Source organism: Mchenga conophoros, linkage group LG2, assembly GCF_057382185.1.
Source record: "Mchenga conophoros isolate Kocher_MC1m ecotype Shallow Benthic linkage group LG2, M_conophoros_male_GT1.1, whole genome shotgun sequence".
NCBI lineage: Eukaryota > Metazoa > Chordata > Actinopteri > Cichliformes > Cichlidae > Mchenga > Mchenga conophoros.
This window is the reverse complement of record NC_140527.1, coordinates 22,246,060-22,262,955: the sequence shown is the minus strand read 5'-3', so window position 1 is coordinate 22,262,955 and position 16,896 is coordinate 22,246,060. Positions and strand designations below refer to the sequence as shown.

The 16,896-nt window shown below is 40.3% G+C and overlaps 1 protein-coding gene across 1 annotated transcript; it reads right to left on the bottom strand.

The window, feature by feature from the left end:
• Nucleotides 1-2,035: 2,035 nt before the first annotated feature.
• guf1 (GTP binding elongation factor GUF1) lies at nucleotides 2,036-16,824 on the bottom strand. The gene is made up of 18 exons (XM_085288164.1): nucleotides 16,685-16,824; nucleotides 15,963-16,168; nucleotides 15,553-15,664; nucleotides 14,635-14,783; nucleotides 13,680-13,760; nucleotides 13,526-13,603; nucleotides 13,356-13,439; nucleotides 13,213-13,277; nucleotides 12,918-13,121; nucleotides 9,861-10,000; nucleotides 9,514-9,637; nucleotides 7,317-7,449; nucleotides 5,756-5,899; nucleotides 5,253-5,386; nucleotides 4,929-5,030; nucleotides 2,498-2,617; nucleotides 2,363-2,399; nucleotides 2,036-2,277 (listed from the first exon to the last, which is right to left on the bottom strand). The coding sequence occupies exons 2-18, from the start codon at nucleotides 16,146-16,148 to the stop codon at nucleotides 2,143-2,145; spliced, it is 2,028 nt and encodes a 675-aa protein (XP_085144290.1). The 5' UTR covers nucleotides 16,149-16,168; nucleotides 16,685-16,824; the 3' UTR covers nucleotides 2,036-2,142.
• Nucleotides 16,825-16,896: the final 72 nt, after the last annotated feature.

The following is a 16,896-nucleotide window of genomic DNA, read 5'->3' as shown; positions in this document are numbered from 1 at the left end:
GAATATTACAGTGTTATACACACGCACACACACACATTATATATATTTATGACTTTCTGTTTAATTATAAGGAAAGTTTTCCATCTGAATGTTTGCAATTCTACTGCTGTTTTCAGTACCTTCCATCTCAACAGCAGAAGCAGTTGAAAGCTCTTACTTGTCTGACAGCCACATAAAAACTGCCTGTTGGAAACCTATGGCCATTCATTCCCTACGTTGCTGATTAATGGCCTCATTAGTCATCCGTCAGAGTCGTATGTGCTCTCCCTGCTATGCTGACAAAATGTGAAGGAAAAACAGGCCTATAATCTGTAATAGTCCACACAGATTAATAAGAAGTGTTCCTCTCCTGAATCCACTACACACGCTGAAGTACACTTTGTGAGCGTTTGTCCTCCTCCTCTTTACTGCAGCAAAATGCCAGCTGGTCCCTGAATTAGATTTGCTTACATTGCCTAAGTACAAAGGACAGCACTTAGAGGTAATGAGATACTTTCATCAGGCAAATGAACTGCTGGGGACAGTGTTGAATTTTTTTTGCACAATTTAAATGTGACACTGATGTGGTCTGACGCTGATGAAGCCTGACTGGACATTAGCTGGGGATGAAATTAACTTCCACCTCGTGGTGTGCTTGAGCTCCTGCTGCCATCTACTGGAAAAACAGAATATACAACAATGAATGATTTAGTTTTCCCCTAGAAACGCAGCATGAATGATGCAGAATATAAATTGTACTTTTCTTTCATGTGAAAAGGTCTAAAAAACAACAAATAAAGATGTAGTAAGTATGAAGGACTAGGTTCTAAATAATATTGATAGGACTATGGGATAAGTTTAAAGTGCAGGTTGTTTTCCTAAACAAAGATGGTTTGATTTGAGTTATGCATGTAGTATTGAAGCACTGTTAACTGATGAAAATGTCCAATCAGGCTTCAGCAGCGTCAGACCACATCAGTATAATTGTTCATAGTACATCTGTATATCTGCCCGTCTGTACAGCAAACTGTATTTCATTACCCATATTTATACATGTGTAATGACAATAAAGGTGAATCCTAATCCTAACACATCTGATGTGTTTTGTAAAGTTGTTAAATGTGATTTCATGATTGGGGACGATCCCCTGATTAGTTGTTTTCTCCAACAAAAGCTTAGAAACAGTGAAGGTGGTTAAAGTCACTGATGTTTATTACCAATAAAATTTGTGAAAACTAGTACTTATCTAGTTATACCAGAAAATATTGTCAAATTGAGTCATTGCCTTTTTGGAAAAGATGTCATTCCAGAAGTATTAGTGATCCCAACTATCAAAGCATTTTCATGGTCACGTAAAAGTGTCTTCTAGGACTACAATAGGACAGTGGCTGTCGGCGTTTACTACCAACTAAAGCCAAACAGCCAGCGAAAGCAGTCTGATAGTTTCTAGTCTGAGAAGTTCCACATTAAGATAATGAAGGATGGAAATGGCATCTGTATGTTTTTTTCTTTAAAACGACTGACAGTATTAGTGCCTCCCTAGATACTGTGTGATACTTGGGAAAAAATAAAACAAAAAAGTATTAGCAACTGCTGTACGTGATGACACCAAAAATAATGCGTCATTTTCAGGTGTAACAGAAAGCAAAAGTGTATTTTTCCCGAAAGTCCCTTTGACATACTTGAATCGAGTTGTCATGGCGACCGTGCCCTGCTGAACTGCTTGGCCTCCTCATTGCGGCTCCCAGTTATATTTCTATATAATTCTATAATTTGATCAGGGCGCATACTGAACAATATAGCAGGTAGATGTTGTACAGAACTGTACTATGTGAGCTTCTCTTGTTTTACTTCCTGTTGAACCAGTGTGGGGGTTTTGCATTTCAAACATCTAGTCATTCTCCTGATTGGTTTCAGACTGCATTTATGTAAATGTTACAAGTATAACTATAAGTTATAACTATAATGGTCATGAACATGAAGGTGTAATGATGAAAGAATGGTTTGTAATGCTGGTGTTGTCTGAGAGAAAAGAGCCAATAACTTGTGACACATGTACAAATAAGGATTTTCACTCCAGTTTGCAGCACTTTATTCAAAGAAAACGTAACAGAGCCTTTCAATAACAAAAACCTGCTCCATGTTGTTTTATAGTCTCACAGTCTATTTTTCTTTCCTCTTCAGAACACTAATAAAAGCATCTTTGGGAACTTCCACATTGCCGATACGCCTCATCTTCTTTTTACCTTCTGCCTGTTTCTTCAGTAGCTTCATTTTCCGTGTAATGTCACCTCCATACTATCGAGACCAAAAAAAGTGATTTCAAAGCATCAGTGGTATATTTGGACTTTTCTAAGAAGAAAGAAAAACAAACTTTACTTACACATTTTGCGAGAACATTTTTTCTATACGCCTTTATTCTGGAAGAGACACGTGTGGTCATACCACATATTAAATACAGTACTTCACATCTGATTTCTACACATCATTTTAACAAAATCTTAGCTCTTGTACTTACGTTTCTCTTGCAATGACCTTACTTCCAATAGCTGCCTGTATGGCAATCTCAAACATCTGCCTTGGGATGGAGTCCTTTAGTCGCTCACACATGGCTTTCCCTGTACTGTACGCACGCTCCCTGTAATGAAAACACACTTATCAGAACAAATCATAAAACTGTTAAAGTACTGACGGGTGCCCATATATCAGCTTCACCCTGACAGGTAAAGCTGATGAAAAAGCAAATGAGAGTGGAGCAGAAAGTCCACTACCCTCACCACGTCACCTTAAAATACAGTATTGAATACTGACATGCCCGTGTGTCATTTACAATTAATCAATAAGCGTTCTGTTTGGGAGGTCAGCACAAAATCAAACCGTGGTTGAAGCCACAGGACTCACGGTACTTTGAAATTTAAACATTTGTCCTTAATCTAGAGTACTAGCTTAACAACAGACTGAAAAAAAGCAGCATTATTGGTGGTACTGTCTCCTAAACACTGAAGAATGCAAAGCCGGATTTTCACCAAAGTCAGTTTGACACTTGAAGTTTCACCAAACACTATCCACATTTAAAAATCCAGTATATGAAGCTGATATTTTTTTCTGTCACAAAACAAACTGATTTCCTGAACATTTGATATGTGTAGGTATTTATGAGTCCCTAATAAGATAATATGACAACGCAAGTTTGGTTGTTTTTATGGCTTTAGAAACATGTTGCCCACAGGGAAGTTGCAGAGTGCCCTCTGGTGTACAAACTACGCAACACCAACAGTCCTAACATGAATGAAGGGTGTTTCTCCCATCCCCTCTTCACTTTTTAACTTTGCTTTTATTGGTTGTTATAAATGCAGATACCAATTTATCAGCAAACAGCTGATATCGTCTGGGCTCTAAGCTGTTTGAAGTAGGTCTAAGTGAAGTTTTCGGTTTCAGACACACCAGTGCTGGTGCAAGGAGAGACTTCTGAATGCTTTAGCTCACATTACAGAGACAGACATCAGCTGAGCGATTGAAAGGAAACAGTTAAAAGTCATAACATTTGTCTGATTTATTTTCTCACGCAATTATCTTATTTAGAATAAGTATGTTGTGCAAACTTGTGCACAACATACTCCATATAGCTTGTGTAGCTCTGTCCAAAGTTTTAAAATTATGCTTTATATTAGTATTATATAAAAATATAATGTCTTTGAAGGTTCTCAGTCATCCAGGTCATGGTAATCTAAGCAGCTTTAAAAGAAAGGCGACTGGAGTTTCTTGAAGACATTTCATCTATCAGCCAAAGTTTCAGGTGAACCCACTGTGACACCTTCCCACCCAAACCCTTTTGAGATCCCTTCCTAGACGCCTTAACGCCCACTCGCATAAGTCACATGATAGGGTGGGGCAAGGTCTCACAATGGGTTCACCCGTATAGTGATCCACATCAGTTTTCACACCCTGGCTCAGGTGATTAGGCAGATGATCAATGGATCAACGACCCTCTTAAGGACACTCCCAGTAGGGTTTAAAAATCTGGGACTCTCCACCAATTACCCTTAGAACTGAAGAAGGTTCTCGGATGAGAGGTGAAACGTCTTCAAGAAACTTCAAGAAGTTCAGAAGCTCCTTAGATAGTAATAGTTATTGATAATATATATTTACTTGTTTATTTGTAAGATATGTTAAGCCCGTGTAAAAATGAAAAAGCTTTCAGTTTTCTCGCGATTGGATAAAAGGAACTAGCTGTAATGGGTCAGCTAGCACCATCCTCTCAAATGAAGCATGAACTTCATCACCCATCTCTTTGGGAGAAACTGGATCATACATTTTCTATACATCTGTTTTCAAACTGTAAGGTATGTTAATGACTTCTCTACTTGAAAAGGCGTAGTGAACACGCCTCCAATAAAAGACATTCTGCTCTGTGATTGGTGCGTTGGCCTTAAGGAACAGACCGAAGCTTCGCTCGAGTCGGCTCAACTCCAAGGCTTACTGTATAAATCGTCTGAGAGTAGCCATCATTGGCGAAGCGTAGCGCCCTTCAATTACCTACGTCTGTGCTGGCTCCTGTACCAGCTTTGCTAGTGAGTACATTACACACAGATCTTGCTGAGCGTCATCACTTTTCTTCTGTAAAGTTACTCCTTTGTCCTTGTCCAGTGTGTAAAGTCATGTTAACAGCAGCTGCCAAAAGGCCTTTTTTTCTTAAATGTTAACCATAGTGCTGAATACATTTCATGCTTCACAGGCAAAGAGTAATTACTATAGCAATGAAGGACTATATACTGTAACCTTGCCAGTAACAATAACAATGAAGGTAAGAATATGACCAAAAAAATTCATAACAAGGTGCTCTTAAGTAACATCAGAGTCACATGTCCTGGCCAAACAAAGTAAATCATTCAGTGAAAATTAACACAAAAGTCTCAATTTTTTACCTCAGAGCATTATCTGAAATGTACCTGTGTACAACTGTGGTCAGCTCTTCTACTGGGCGTCCATTCAGCAGAATATCCATCTTTATCAAATCAGCAGCCTGGTAACCTGCATTCTCATAATCAAAGCTGCGCAACATAAAAATACATAAGGTGCACAGGAGAGGCTACACCATTAGAGTGCATGGAAAAAGATTTTACACCAAAATTAAAATGAACTAATAACTTAATGTGTGAAACCTATTTTTAAACTTGTAACATTGGATACTTTCCATAATCTACAGATGAAACCTACAAAATCTATAAAAATCCTTTACACAGTGTATTTACATAACACTTTGATGGCTTTACCTGGCGTATCCAGATGAGAGTGATTTGAGGAGGTCATAGAAATCCACCACGATTTCATTTAAAGGGAAGAGATATTTCATCATGACACGCTGGTCATCTATGTACACCATGTTCTTCTGGACCGCCCTGCGATTCTATAAGAACACAAACCGTTAGTCTGACATGTTATTGATACACCAGCTATAACTTTATTGGTTATTTCTGAAACAGAGGAAGGCTGCATGGAGACAAAAACACCTGAAAATGTCAGTCTCATCGGAAAATACGTTCTTCATAAACACAGATGGAAATTCGTTCTCCAGGTTACAGTATTATTGGTCCTCTTTGTCATCAGACCAGTTTTTAAAGAGTTAAAAGAATTTGTTCTCCCACAATTTAGATAAGATGTTTACAAAGTAGAGCGATAATGTTAAAATAGAAAAGTAAAATAACTTGTACAGGTTAAACTGCAGACGGAGGTTTTCTTCTATATTCCATCTGCATTTTTCCCATTTCCTTCTTACCAAACACAGAGTCATAATCTTTCCAATGTAAACGTCTGGAGCGAGAATGGTCCCCAGGACCATGGGCTCCAAATACTCTGACACGACCGACCTGTCGGGGAACTGAGCAGGATTCACAATGGTTATCTCCTCACTGCCATGTTCCTGTAAGCAGAAGAAGGTTTGAACATTGTAAAACATATTTATTTCTATTTTCTGAGATTTTTTAATAATTTGTCACAAAATAATAGAAAATCATTACAATATTTACTGACAGTGGGATAAGAACGTTTCCCAGCATTACACGTTGTTTTATCTTTGAACCAACGATCTGACACATTCTTAAAGTGAATGAGTGCACTGGGCAGCTAAACAACATCAAACGCCTTGAAAGACCACAGAAGACAACTCAAGCCAATGATCACAGAATTATTTTCTTAGTAAGAAACAACTTAACAGCATCTAACAAATTCAAGAACACTGAAGCAGATAGACATAACATTATCAGGTGACGCCTTCATGAATGGACATACAGAGGATTTACAACAAGGTTTAAACGTCTGGTTTCATTCAAAAACAAGAAGGCCAGATTAGACTTTGGCAGAAAACATCTACAAGAGCAAAACAAACAAAAATAAGTGTGGAGATATAAAACCAAGACTAAATTGTAGCACTTTGTATAGAAAAGGAAAGAATATCTCATGATCTGAAACAATCAGCAGAGGCATATATGACTGCCAGTGGATCCATGTCACTAGTGTTTACTGATGATGTGACCTGATATGAAGTATCAGGATGAATTGTGAAGTGTACATGGCTGTACTCTCTGCTCAGGTTCAGCTAAATGCTGCAAAAACCAATTGTCCAGCCCTTCACAGAGCAAATGAATAACAACATATAGCAAACAAATGGGATATTCTTCAATGGCCAAGTCAGTCACCTGATTTTAACCCAGTAGAGCTGCTCTTTAGTTAGTGAAGACTAAAATGAATGCAGAGAGACAAGCAAGCAGCAACTGAAGGTTGCTGCATTAAAGGTCTAACACAGGATCTCAAGGCGGGAAAGGATTTTCATCTGAGAAAAAAAATCATTATATTTAAAATTCTGTTAGTTTTTCCAGTTACTTTTGGGGCTCTGGAAATCAGAGACTATGCATGAATATGGCTGTGAATCCTAAAATGTTAATAAAATATCTTTGCTAAACCCCTTAAATAAAAAGCTGAAAGTCTAAACTTTAATCACACTGTGAATGTTTGATTTAAAATGATGCGGAGAGGCGATATTACAAAAAAAATAATAAAACGTTTAATGGTCCAACTATTTATAGAGCTGAGTGCACGATAAGTAACAGAGGGACTTCAGCATGCTTTGTGTTTTCCCATTAGCGTTAGAACATTCTGCACCATTTCCCATCAGGTAGCTCCTACACTATATCATTTTACAGGAAGCAAGCCAGTGACACCAGACAGCCTTCATCCATAATCAATTTCCAAGTCAGCTGAAACTTGCTTTTTGATGAAATCAGCGTGAGCCAAGCTCTGCAGCAAGGCTAGAAGATATACGAGCGTGGAATGGCTCTTACCTTGATGAGTTTGGCTGAGGAGAGCACAGCCTTGTAGGGCACGGTGGGCGCACTCACGATAACAGAAGCATTGTATTCCTGCTCCAGCCTCTGATTGAACACCTCCATGTGGAGGAGACCCAGGAAGCCAAGTCTGCAAGGGGACAGGAAGGTCCACAGGTGCACTCGAGCTTCATAATTGATATTCAGGCTTTTAATTAGAAAGAGGCCGTTTGGAAACAGTTCAACAGTAAGTAAGACTCATTGCTATCCCAGCACAGTGTTGTACATTTAGATTGTCTAAATCACGCCCATGAACAGAATCGAATGTACATCATCTGGACTGATAATGTGACCTGAGATAATAAACAGACTTGTACTTGGCTGAGTAATCTGGCAACACCCAGTATGTCCTAAGGAAAGTTATGTTTCCCCGATTAATCATTTGTTGTTAAAGTTTGTGAACAAAATCATGACAGAATATTAAACTGGATTCAGCTCATTAATTTTCTCATCAATAAACACACAAACGTCCAAAGTGACAAAGCAGAAAACAGCTTTTGTAAACTTTTGCGATTTTTTTTTTTCAGACTTCATTTAAAAACTTTGTCAACCAGAAAGCTGGGCATTAATGGGAAATGAGGATTTTACTGTTTGGGACGGTCATGCTAACTGCCACATTCTGCCACGGCAGATGGCCCCGCCCCTCCCTAAGCCTGGTTCTGCTGGAGGTTTCTTCCTGTTAAAAGGGAGTTTTTCCTTCCCATTGTCGCCAAGTGCTTGCTCATAGGGGGTCTTCTCGTGTTGGGAATTCTCTGCATTATTTTAGGGTCTTTACCTTACTTTTGACTTTGACTGTGATTTGATGTTATATAAATAAGATTGAATTAAACTGAACTGAACATGTTGTGTTGCTGAGCACACGTAATTCCAGATTCTTGTGCATTACAGATGATCATTTAATACACAAAAACACCAAAAAACACAACTAAATAACGCCAATCCAGAAAAAAAAAGTAAGCTGTCAAGCTATTAGCATCACAGTCTGTTTCATTGATGTATCCTGTGTCCCTCTTTTTCTCCTCATGTAGGCAAGATAGAGACCACTGAGGGAAAACAGTGCACAGAATTCTAGAGACAACTTTTTGACTAAGTACACAAACACAGTCTGTGTTTGTCCTCCATATCTAACTATGGAGGAGTGTGGTATCTTTGAGTTGATAGTGCGTGGCAGACTGACAGACAGAACTCTGTCAAGACTCAGATCAGAGGAAGATAAACAAAAATGAGATGAAGCTGCCCAAAGAGTGTGGCAGCCTCTGACCTTCTCAAAGAAAAATCTTGACACACCAACAGTCCTCGAATATCTGGCTTCCCGGCTAGTCTAAGTAATCTGAGACAAATCTTGGTTGTTGCTGATGGTCAGTTGCTACTAGCAGACATTCCAGTCTCTGGTTACCAAGGTAACCCTATAATGCATTTACCACCCTATCGTAAGTGAATCAGTAACAGTATCTTTCACTGTAACTGGCAGACACTTCAGTCGTTCGCCCTGAGAAAAGTTTAACTTTATCAAAGTCTTCTGGTTTAAAATTGATTACTCTGCCACACTCTCACACATCTCGGTGGCATGTGTTGAGGAGACCAGCCTCTGATTGTCACCTTGTGTGCTCAGGAGGATCTCAGGCTGGGGCAAAGGTTTACATTTCAAGAAGATGATGACCCAACACAGACTGCCAAGAAAACATGAAAAACAGTCCTGGTGTGGCCCAGCTAGAGTCCAGAGTCTGGACTTAAAGTTGATAGAGAACCTCTCAAGAGACCAAAGGCTGTGCACTGACCTAACTAACCAATCTCGTTAAGCTTAAATGACTCTGCCAAGAAAAATAGAAGATATTTCCAAAACTGTAGTGTGCCAAGCTTGTAGGGGTCATTCCAAAAAAGCCGTGACGCTGTCAGTGGTGCCTGCTGCCAAAGGTGCTTTCACCCTGTACCAAGTGCCTGAACACTAACATAAATGGGAAATTTGAATTTTTTCAATACTTTTACAGTAACCTCCTTAAAATCTCATAAGTGGGAACTAAACATTTGTGTGTCCACACTTCAGTGTCTTAATTACCCAAACACTTTGTTTCCATTCACCCCTACATGACACCCAACAGCCCAATCCTTGGCTGGGTATCATTTTTAGTCTAATTCAAAAAACATTCATGCCAACCTCCATCCTGCCCCCAGGGCCAGACTGCTGTCTCTTTGCACTGCGACACTTGAGTCATTCAGGGTCAGTCTTTCAATGGCGCTGCGGAGGCCAGTGTATTCTGACTGGTCCATTGGATACATGCCTGAGGGACGGGAAAAATAGAGAGTGTACATCAGCAGGAAACAAGACTCCTGCATCACAGTGGAAACACAAAGGACTTTCATCTTTATCCAGTTCTTTCGAAGTACTCAGGACTAAGCTTCACATTATTACCATCTCACAGTGTTTATGTAGAAATGGTTACATTAGCTCAAGTTCTTAATCTTTTTTATTTTTCTCATTGAAACAGAAAGGACACTTCTTACCAGCAAAGACCATGGCTTTGGCAGGTTTGAATCCTGGGAGAGCTTCGACTGGCTGTTCCTGCAGGTAGAGTGTGTCACCGATCTGGGCCTCTTTCACATCCTTCATCCCTGCTATGATGTAACCCACCTGACCTGCAAATCTACAAAAAAACCAACCTCAGAAAGCAACACTAATTTATAACCTTCAGTCTTTATTTTGCAAAAACCTCTGCACACCTGTAAATGAAACTGATTTTTTAACCTGTGGTTATTTTGGAAATGTTGGTCTGTATATTCAACAGTTCAAGTAACTGATAAAATAAAATAACAGTAATTATTGTCAAAGGTAGACTCTGAGAAATCAGAGAAAGCATACAAAAAATAATGATAAGGTGTGATCAAAATGTTTGCCGACTCCCACCATAAAATAATAAATAATAATTTACCCAGTTTAACCTTTTAAATTTGGTTGATATCCCACATAAGGTCATCTCATTGTAAAGTGCTGTGAGCATAACCTGTAGATAAAAGATGGACACGGCCTATATGTCATAACAGTAAAGCCAACAAGTGAGTTTTGTGTAGTGTGGTGAATTTTGTGGTTTTAAAAAGAAGTCTACTTCCAAGCTCCAAGACTTTCAGTAAACACATTCATGATGGGTTTAGAGCAGCGGTCCCCAACCCCTGGGCCATGGACCGGTACTGGTCCGTGAGTCATTTGGTACCGGGCCACGAGAGTTGAGGCTCAGGTGTGAAATTTATGGTTTTCGGGATTTTTATCGTTAACTCTGTTTCCCTGGGTCTCTTCCCGTGTTGTAGTTGTGTGTCTTATTTTGAAAGAAATATTTACGCGTTACCATAACTTTCAGTGTTGTTGGCGCATTTCAGGAGGACGCTGCTAATAAAGTTACACAATTACACAGTGGATTCACATTTATTATTATGTTTACAAAATACCACAGGTTTTGTCTTAGTCGGGTCATTTTATTTTGTTGTATTTATCCGCGACACCTTAAAGGCCGGTCCATGAAAATATTCTCTGACATTAATCCCGGTCTGTGGCGCAAAAAAGGTTGGGGCTAGGGCTGCCACAAACGATTATTTTGATAGTCGACTAGTCACCGATTATTTTTGCGATTAGTCGACTAATCAGATCATCATCCACTGGACGTAAAACTACAGCTTATTGCACCAGCAGCATCTGCTCTTATATAACTATCATTAGCTTACAGCTTTAAGCTTTTAAGGTGCTAACTAAAAATAAAGACAAGATGATAGTTTATTAAATTTTAATGAAATTTGCAGATTGTTTCGGTGAAGTTTAATAAACTCCTTGCTATCTAAAATATAACAGGACAACGGAGTATATTCTCCAGCATCTCACACTTCTGATAATCAGCTGTCTGCTTGACGTTTATTCAGCTGTGTAAAAACTATAACTTTAATCTCAGACAAACCGATTTACTCAGGAACAAATAAAATACAAAAAAAAAAAAAAAAAAAAAGCCAAACAACAACATTTTTAATTTATCTAAGTGACTCATATATTTAACCTGAGTAGCGAAAGACGGCGGTGGGTTTGAAAACAATTTGCCGGGAGTCCGGTGTTCTCACCGCGCTAGTGACCTAGCCCCCGGCTAGCTATCGAGCTAGTGGGTAACAGACATCTCCGAAAACGTCGGAGCGCTTTTGAAAATATGTGGTGTCCTGATAAACTGAGCCGATATTTGAGGTTTACACAGCTACATTCTCGCCTGAAAAGATGTTAAACGTTTATTTTGTGACCCAGAAAGAATAATAAGAGTAACATTAAAACTAACTAGCTGCCGCCATTGTTGGAAACTAAGCTGGGCCGCGCTATGAATTCTGGGACAGAGCTGCTTCTTCTTCTTCTTCTTCGGGGTTTAACGGCAGCTGGCATCCTTGTACATGCAGTGCTGCCATCTTCTGTTTCAGTCCGTTATTACACTCTTAAATCCTGCTACTTATTCCTGCGTCTTTTGGGATCTTACAAAGCTTCAAACGACGCGTCGACTATTAAATCAGTCGTCGACGATTTTGATAGTCGACGTAATCGTGACTAGTCGACAAATCGTGGCAGCCCTAGTTGGGGCCCGCTGGTTTAAAGTATCAAATGTTACTGCCAAGTCATACTGAATACAACAAAATTGTCATTAATGTCCAGTAGGAGCATAAAGCAGAGTGTGCTTTACCATGCTGTTGACATGTCGTTGCCATACTGCTGTGCAGTGTCCCTCAGTTTCTGTCAGACCTGCCCATTGCTCAAAACATCAAGATGGCAACAGTGGAAATGCTCGGCTGTAGGTTTTACTAACCAATTAATGAGTAGGTCCATCTTTTATATACATTCTATGGCATAAACATTCCAGGGCTCCTGCTGTATTTTGATTGTTCTTTGGAGGTTCTGTTCTGACCATGTCCATATGCACATCTGCTGTTTCCCCATGGGCTGCAAACTCACAGAGAGGGTAAACATCAACGTCAGTGTCAAACTGACTCCATCTTCCTGCTGACAATTATCACTTTCAAAAGTGTGCACGTGAAAAATACTGAAGGCGGCACATCGAGTCAGGAATCAACCTAAAATGTTCTTTAAAGCTCACGCTCTCAAGTATAACGTCTTCACTTCCTTCCTCACCATCTTTCCTCACCTCCAGCACTAGATTGGGCTCCTTAGAGCTTCGTCGTTCTGAACCTGAGGATGACGGGTCACTGTTTTCTCACAGTGTAGGAGTTGATTCAGCACACGTCAACTGATCAAGTGAAAGCGGTCAGAACAGGATCAATCAGGAACTCTTAAAACAATCGTGAGCTACGTGATAAAAGACCACCTTTAAGGGGACAGCAGCCAAACTTAAATCAGGTAATCAGGTAAGTTTTCATCCCTTGCAGTGGAAACTCTTTTTCATATAAATTTGCTGAAAGTAGTTTAGTTTTTATTTATGTAAAACGTTACGATCACTGACTGTAGCAGAGATCATGAGATGAATCCTAAAGTCAGTTTTAGTGGAAATGAAAAGAAATGGGAAAAATGAGTGGAGGATTAACAGAGCGTACAGCTTCTGCGTTGGGTGCTCATCTGGCCGGAGAAGGCCTAGCTCGTTGACCTCGTAGGCTTTTCCGAGATGTGCCGACACGATCTTGTCCCCTTTTTTGACCCGACCTCCAAACACGGCAATGTTGGCCACGACTCCTCTGTAGTGGTCAAAATTGGAGTCAAACACTAAGGCTTTAAATGGGTCTTCAGTGCTCGCTATGGGCCTGTGAAAAAGTAGTAACAGTTTACGTTTGTGTTTTTGTTTTATATCAAATATTTTTCAGACAAGGAGTAAAACCAGCAGAGCCTTCTTACGGTGGAATCCTGTTTACAACAGCTTGGAGCACCTTGTCAACATTTGTTCCAAGTTTAGCTGAAATCTGAAGAACACACGGAGACATTTCTCAGAAAAGTGACTCAAAGCAAAGTGAAGAGCAGCTTTTGCAGCAAGTGCTCACCCTGATGCATTCTTCGCGTGGAATATCAAACACCTTTTCAATCTGTGACTCCACCCGCTCTGGATCAGCATTTTTCAAATCAATCTGAAGGAGACGCACCAGAATCAAACATGTGTTCGACTATAACGATAGCGTGTAACAAACCCAAACAGTGGAAGGTCAGATCGTACCTTATTGATGACGGGAATGATTGTCAGCTGAGCTTCAAATGCCAGGTAGAAGTTAGCAACAGTTTGTGCCTGAATGCCCTTCACACGACAGCAAAAAATTAAAATCGTCACACTTATGCAGCAAGCACATGACAAAGAAAGCATATTTTAGTACCTGATTGGCATCAACGATCAACAGGACACCCTGGCAAGCAGAAATCGAGCGAGACACTTCGTAGCTGAAGTCGACGTGACCCTGAGGAGAAGATTCACATGCACAGCTTGAGCAAAAACAACTTTACGGGAAAATGGCATGTTAGCCCGGGGATCACAAACTCATCTTTGGGCCACATACAGCTCATTTTGATTTTAATAAGTGCAGTTTCAACAGTATGTCTGTAACTATGTGGAAGTGCTCTTAAAGAGTTCAACATATCCTCTGCAGAAAGAATATATTTCATACATGCAAACTTTTGAGCTAACAAAGATGGAGGAAGCCATGCTCTAAAATTACAGCAGCGCAAACTGTGTGATCACATTGTTATGCGAATTTGCATGTATTCAGTTGGTGATGCAGAAAATCTATAACTGTTTTTATTCTTGGTCCCAATGCTGCAGAGGCTCTTTTACACAGATAAATTTGCAACGAATGAGCTCAGACTTGAACATTGATCAGTCTGTAAGCTATTTATCACCAAGAATACCTTTTCAATCAATAAGATAAATTTCACTTTGACCTGATGGCAAATGTCACATCGACTGTCAGGAAGCGCTAAAGTAAATATATTATACTAAATATTCTTTTTTTCCTCCACTAAGTGAATTGGTGATTGGTTAATGACTTTTCTCAGCTTTACTCTCATCATACTTGCAGCAACAGTGTTTTATTTGAATGCTCATTATAGATCTGCTGCACCTGTTCCTCTGATAATGTCTCTGAGTGGAGAAGGGTGTAACTCTTTTGATTTTGTGGAAAAAGAGAGTGAAACGATGCATGCAACAGCTGATAACTGCCATTGTGACACCTGTCAGCTGTGAGGGGGGTTTTAGGTTCGTCGGGCTAGTTAACGCAACAAAGCCCGGTTCTATTGAATTTGCTACTTAGTATACCAACGTACACCTCTCCTTACCGGGGTGTCAATGAGGTTCAGGAGGTACCGCTGCCCCTCGTGGTTGTAAAACAAAGACGCTGTCTGGGCCTTTACGGTTATCCCCCTCTCTCGCTCCACCTGCAGCTTGTCCAGCACCTGTTTGTTCTTCTCTGTCTTCGCTATCGCACCTGTTTGTTAGTGACACCATCAATGAAAATGACATGAATTAGTTTCAACATATGCAACACCAAAAAATGTGAACTGCTGACGGGTGTTCCCTGACGTGTGTGAGAGGTGCTATCGGGCCTCCAGCAGCAGGAGTAGGGTGACCAGGAGTCGTACTTTAGATTGCTCATACCACATCGCTCATATACTGACATAATGTCCCAGGGAAGAATATGAACTTAAGTCACAGAGTACATGTGAGTCTCAAATGAAGTGTGTGGCTGAAAAAGGGTAGCAGTGATGTATGGGCTCATCCCCAGTGAACTCCAGACTAGGCAGCAGCTGAAAACAGCTACAACACGTTGACAGTTATAGAAAGCCATCAAGTCACGCTCCCCTCAATCCTTGATCTAGTTATGCTGAAATGAAACCAAAGTCAAATACAACTGATTTGTCCTCACACATTAAATTCCAAGTTTCTCCTGTTTTTGGATGCGTTTATTTCTCAAATTTCAGACCACCTCTTAGCATCAGAAACACGTGTCACACTGCATCACACAACCCTGCTCTTTGCCTCACATTTGTTTCTTTGTTACTTTTACCCTTAAGTAGAGGACACTGTGGAGTTTCACTCGTGGAGCACTCTCGACAGGAGCAATATTACAAGTTTGTGTCATTAACTTCTACCTCCTGGACGTTTAAAAAAATAAAAATAAATTATGATTAATTTGGATTTGCTAAAAAATGAAAAGGTGAAAAGCTGACAGTGTAGAGTGTGGAGAGCAAACATACCAGTCATTTCCAGCAGTCTGTCAGCCAAGGTGCTTTTCCCGTGATCAATATGGGCGATGATGCAGAAGTTCCTGATTCTGTCCACAGGGAATTTGGACAGGTCCACAGCATCCTTAAAAGCAAAACAGCAGAAGCGTGCACTGAACAGCTGTATTATAGTACTCCACCTAAAGCCATGCTGCACACTTGGTTCAGTAACTGCAGCTTATGGTTCTCTGGGGGCGACAAACAGAGAGCTACTGGCTAATGGAGGCAACAACTTTATGACTGTGCAGCTCCTTGGCTGTACTCTCAGAGTCCTTTCCGGACTGTAACACCAGGGTACCTGGTTATAATTATTAATATTATCGTTATCAATGTTTATTGTATCTAGTTCACGCTGACAGTACCAGGTCCCAGCAGTTTATTACCTTGTCGGACTGGGTGCTTAGCCTCCTGGAGCTGCTGCATAGCACAGGCAGTGCTTTCATCCAGCGGTGTCTAAACACTGTGTAGGTCACATTAGAGTCTTGATTCTTCCTTCTGCACATTTTAAACTGCGGCACACGTCTAAACAGGGGCGTCCCACAGCACCGTTTCACCATAGAAAACGACATGTTTCGGTTCCGCTTGTAGCCTCACGCCATGAAGAAGACAGGGAGGAGAAATAATGATGATGTAATGTTCACGCGATACAATTAAATATACTAATTATATATATAAACGAAACTTTAAAAGAAAGAGCACTGTAATCATAATAACCCCGGCGCATTTGCTTTCAGAGGGCTGACATTTTGGGTGACAGGTCAGCGGCAAGGACTTCTGGGAAATGTTGTTCGTTTATCAAGAGAGGCGCAACACAACAAGAGGAAGCCTTACAATAACTTCCGTTTTCGTTTAGTCCAGCACAGAAAGCAAAAACATCTCTTTAATTCAAATGTACACTCAGCAAAGGTTAGCGCACCTCCCTTCTAATCTGCCGAGATGACACTAATGTCGATAAAGCTAGCTCGACTGCTGCTGTTCATGTGAAAGGATGTAAAAAAAAAAGAAAAAAAAGGCTAATACGACCCCAGGTCAGGCTAGTGCTTTTCTAAATATTATACAGCAATGTCCATAGTGATTATTGCCGCAATAATATTTTTACACTCACGTTTGAAACCATCGAAAGCGTCCAGGGGTCAACTGTCACCGCATAAAAATACCTTTGGAAATAACTGACAGGTGGAAGTCCCGCCCACTCAGGCTGTCAGATGAAGGATAAAAATGGATATCAGTTGCTATGACAACGAAACTGCCTCTCGCACAAGAATAGATTATGCCTCTCTTCTTTGTGCCAGCACAGATAATAAGCCTCTGCTAGTC

Coding starts and splice junctions, on each gene's coding strand:
- guf1 (XM_085288164.1), bottom strand. CDS start 16,148: ATGTCGTTTTCTATGGTGAAACGGTGCTGTGGGACGCCCCTGTTTAGA. Junction 13,122..13,212: donor GTTGTAAACAGGATTCCACC/GTAAGAAGGCTC, acceptor ACTTTTTCACAG/GCCCATAGCGAGCACTGAAG. Junction 9,638..9,860: donor CAAAGCCATGGTCTTTGCTG/GTAAGAAGTGTC, acceptor CCCGTCCCTCAG/GCATGTATCCAATGGACCAG.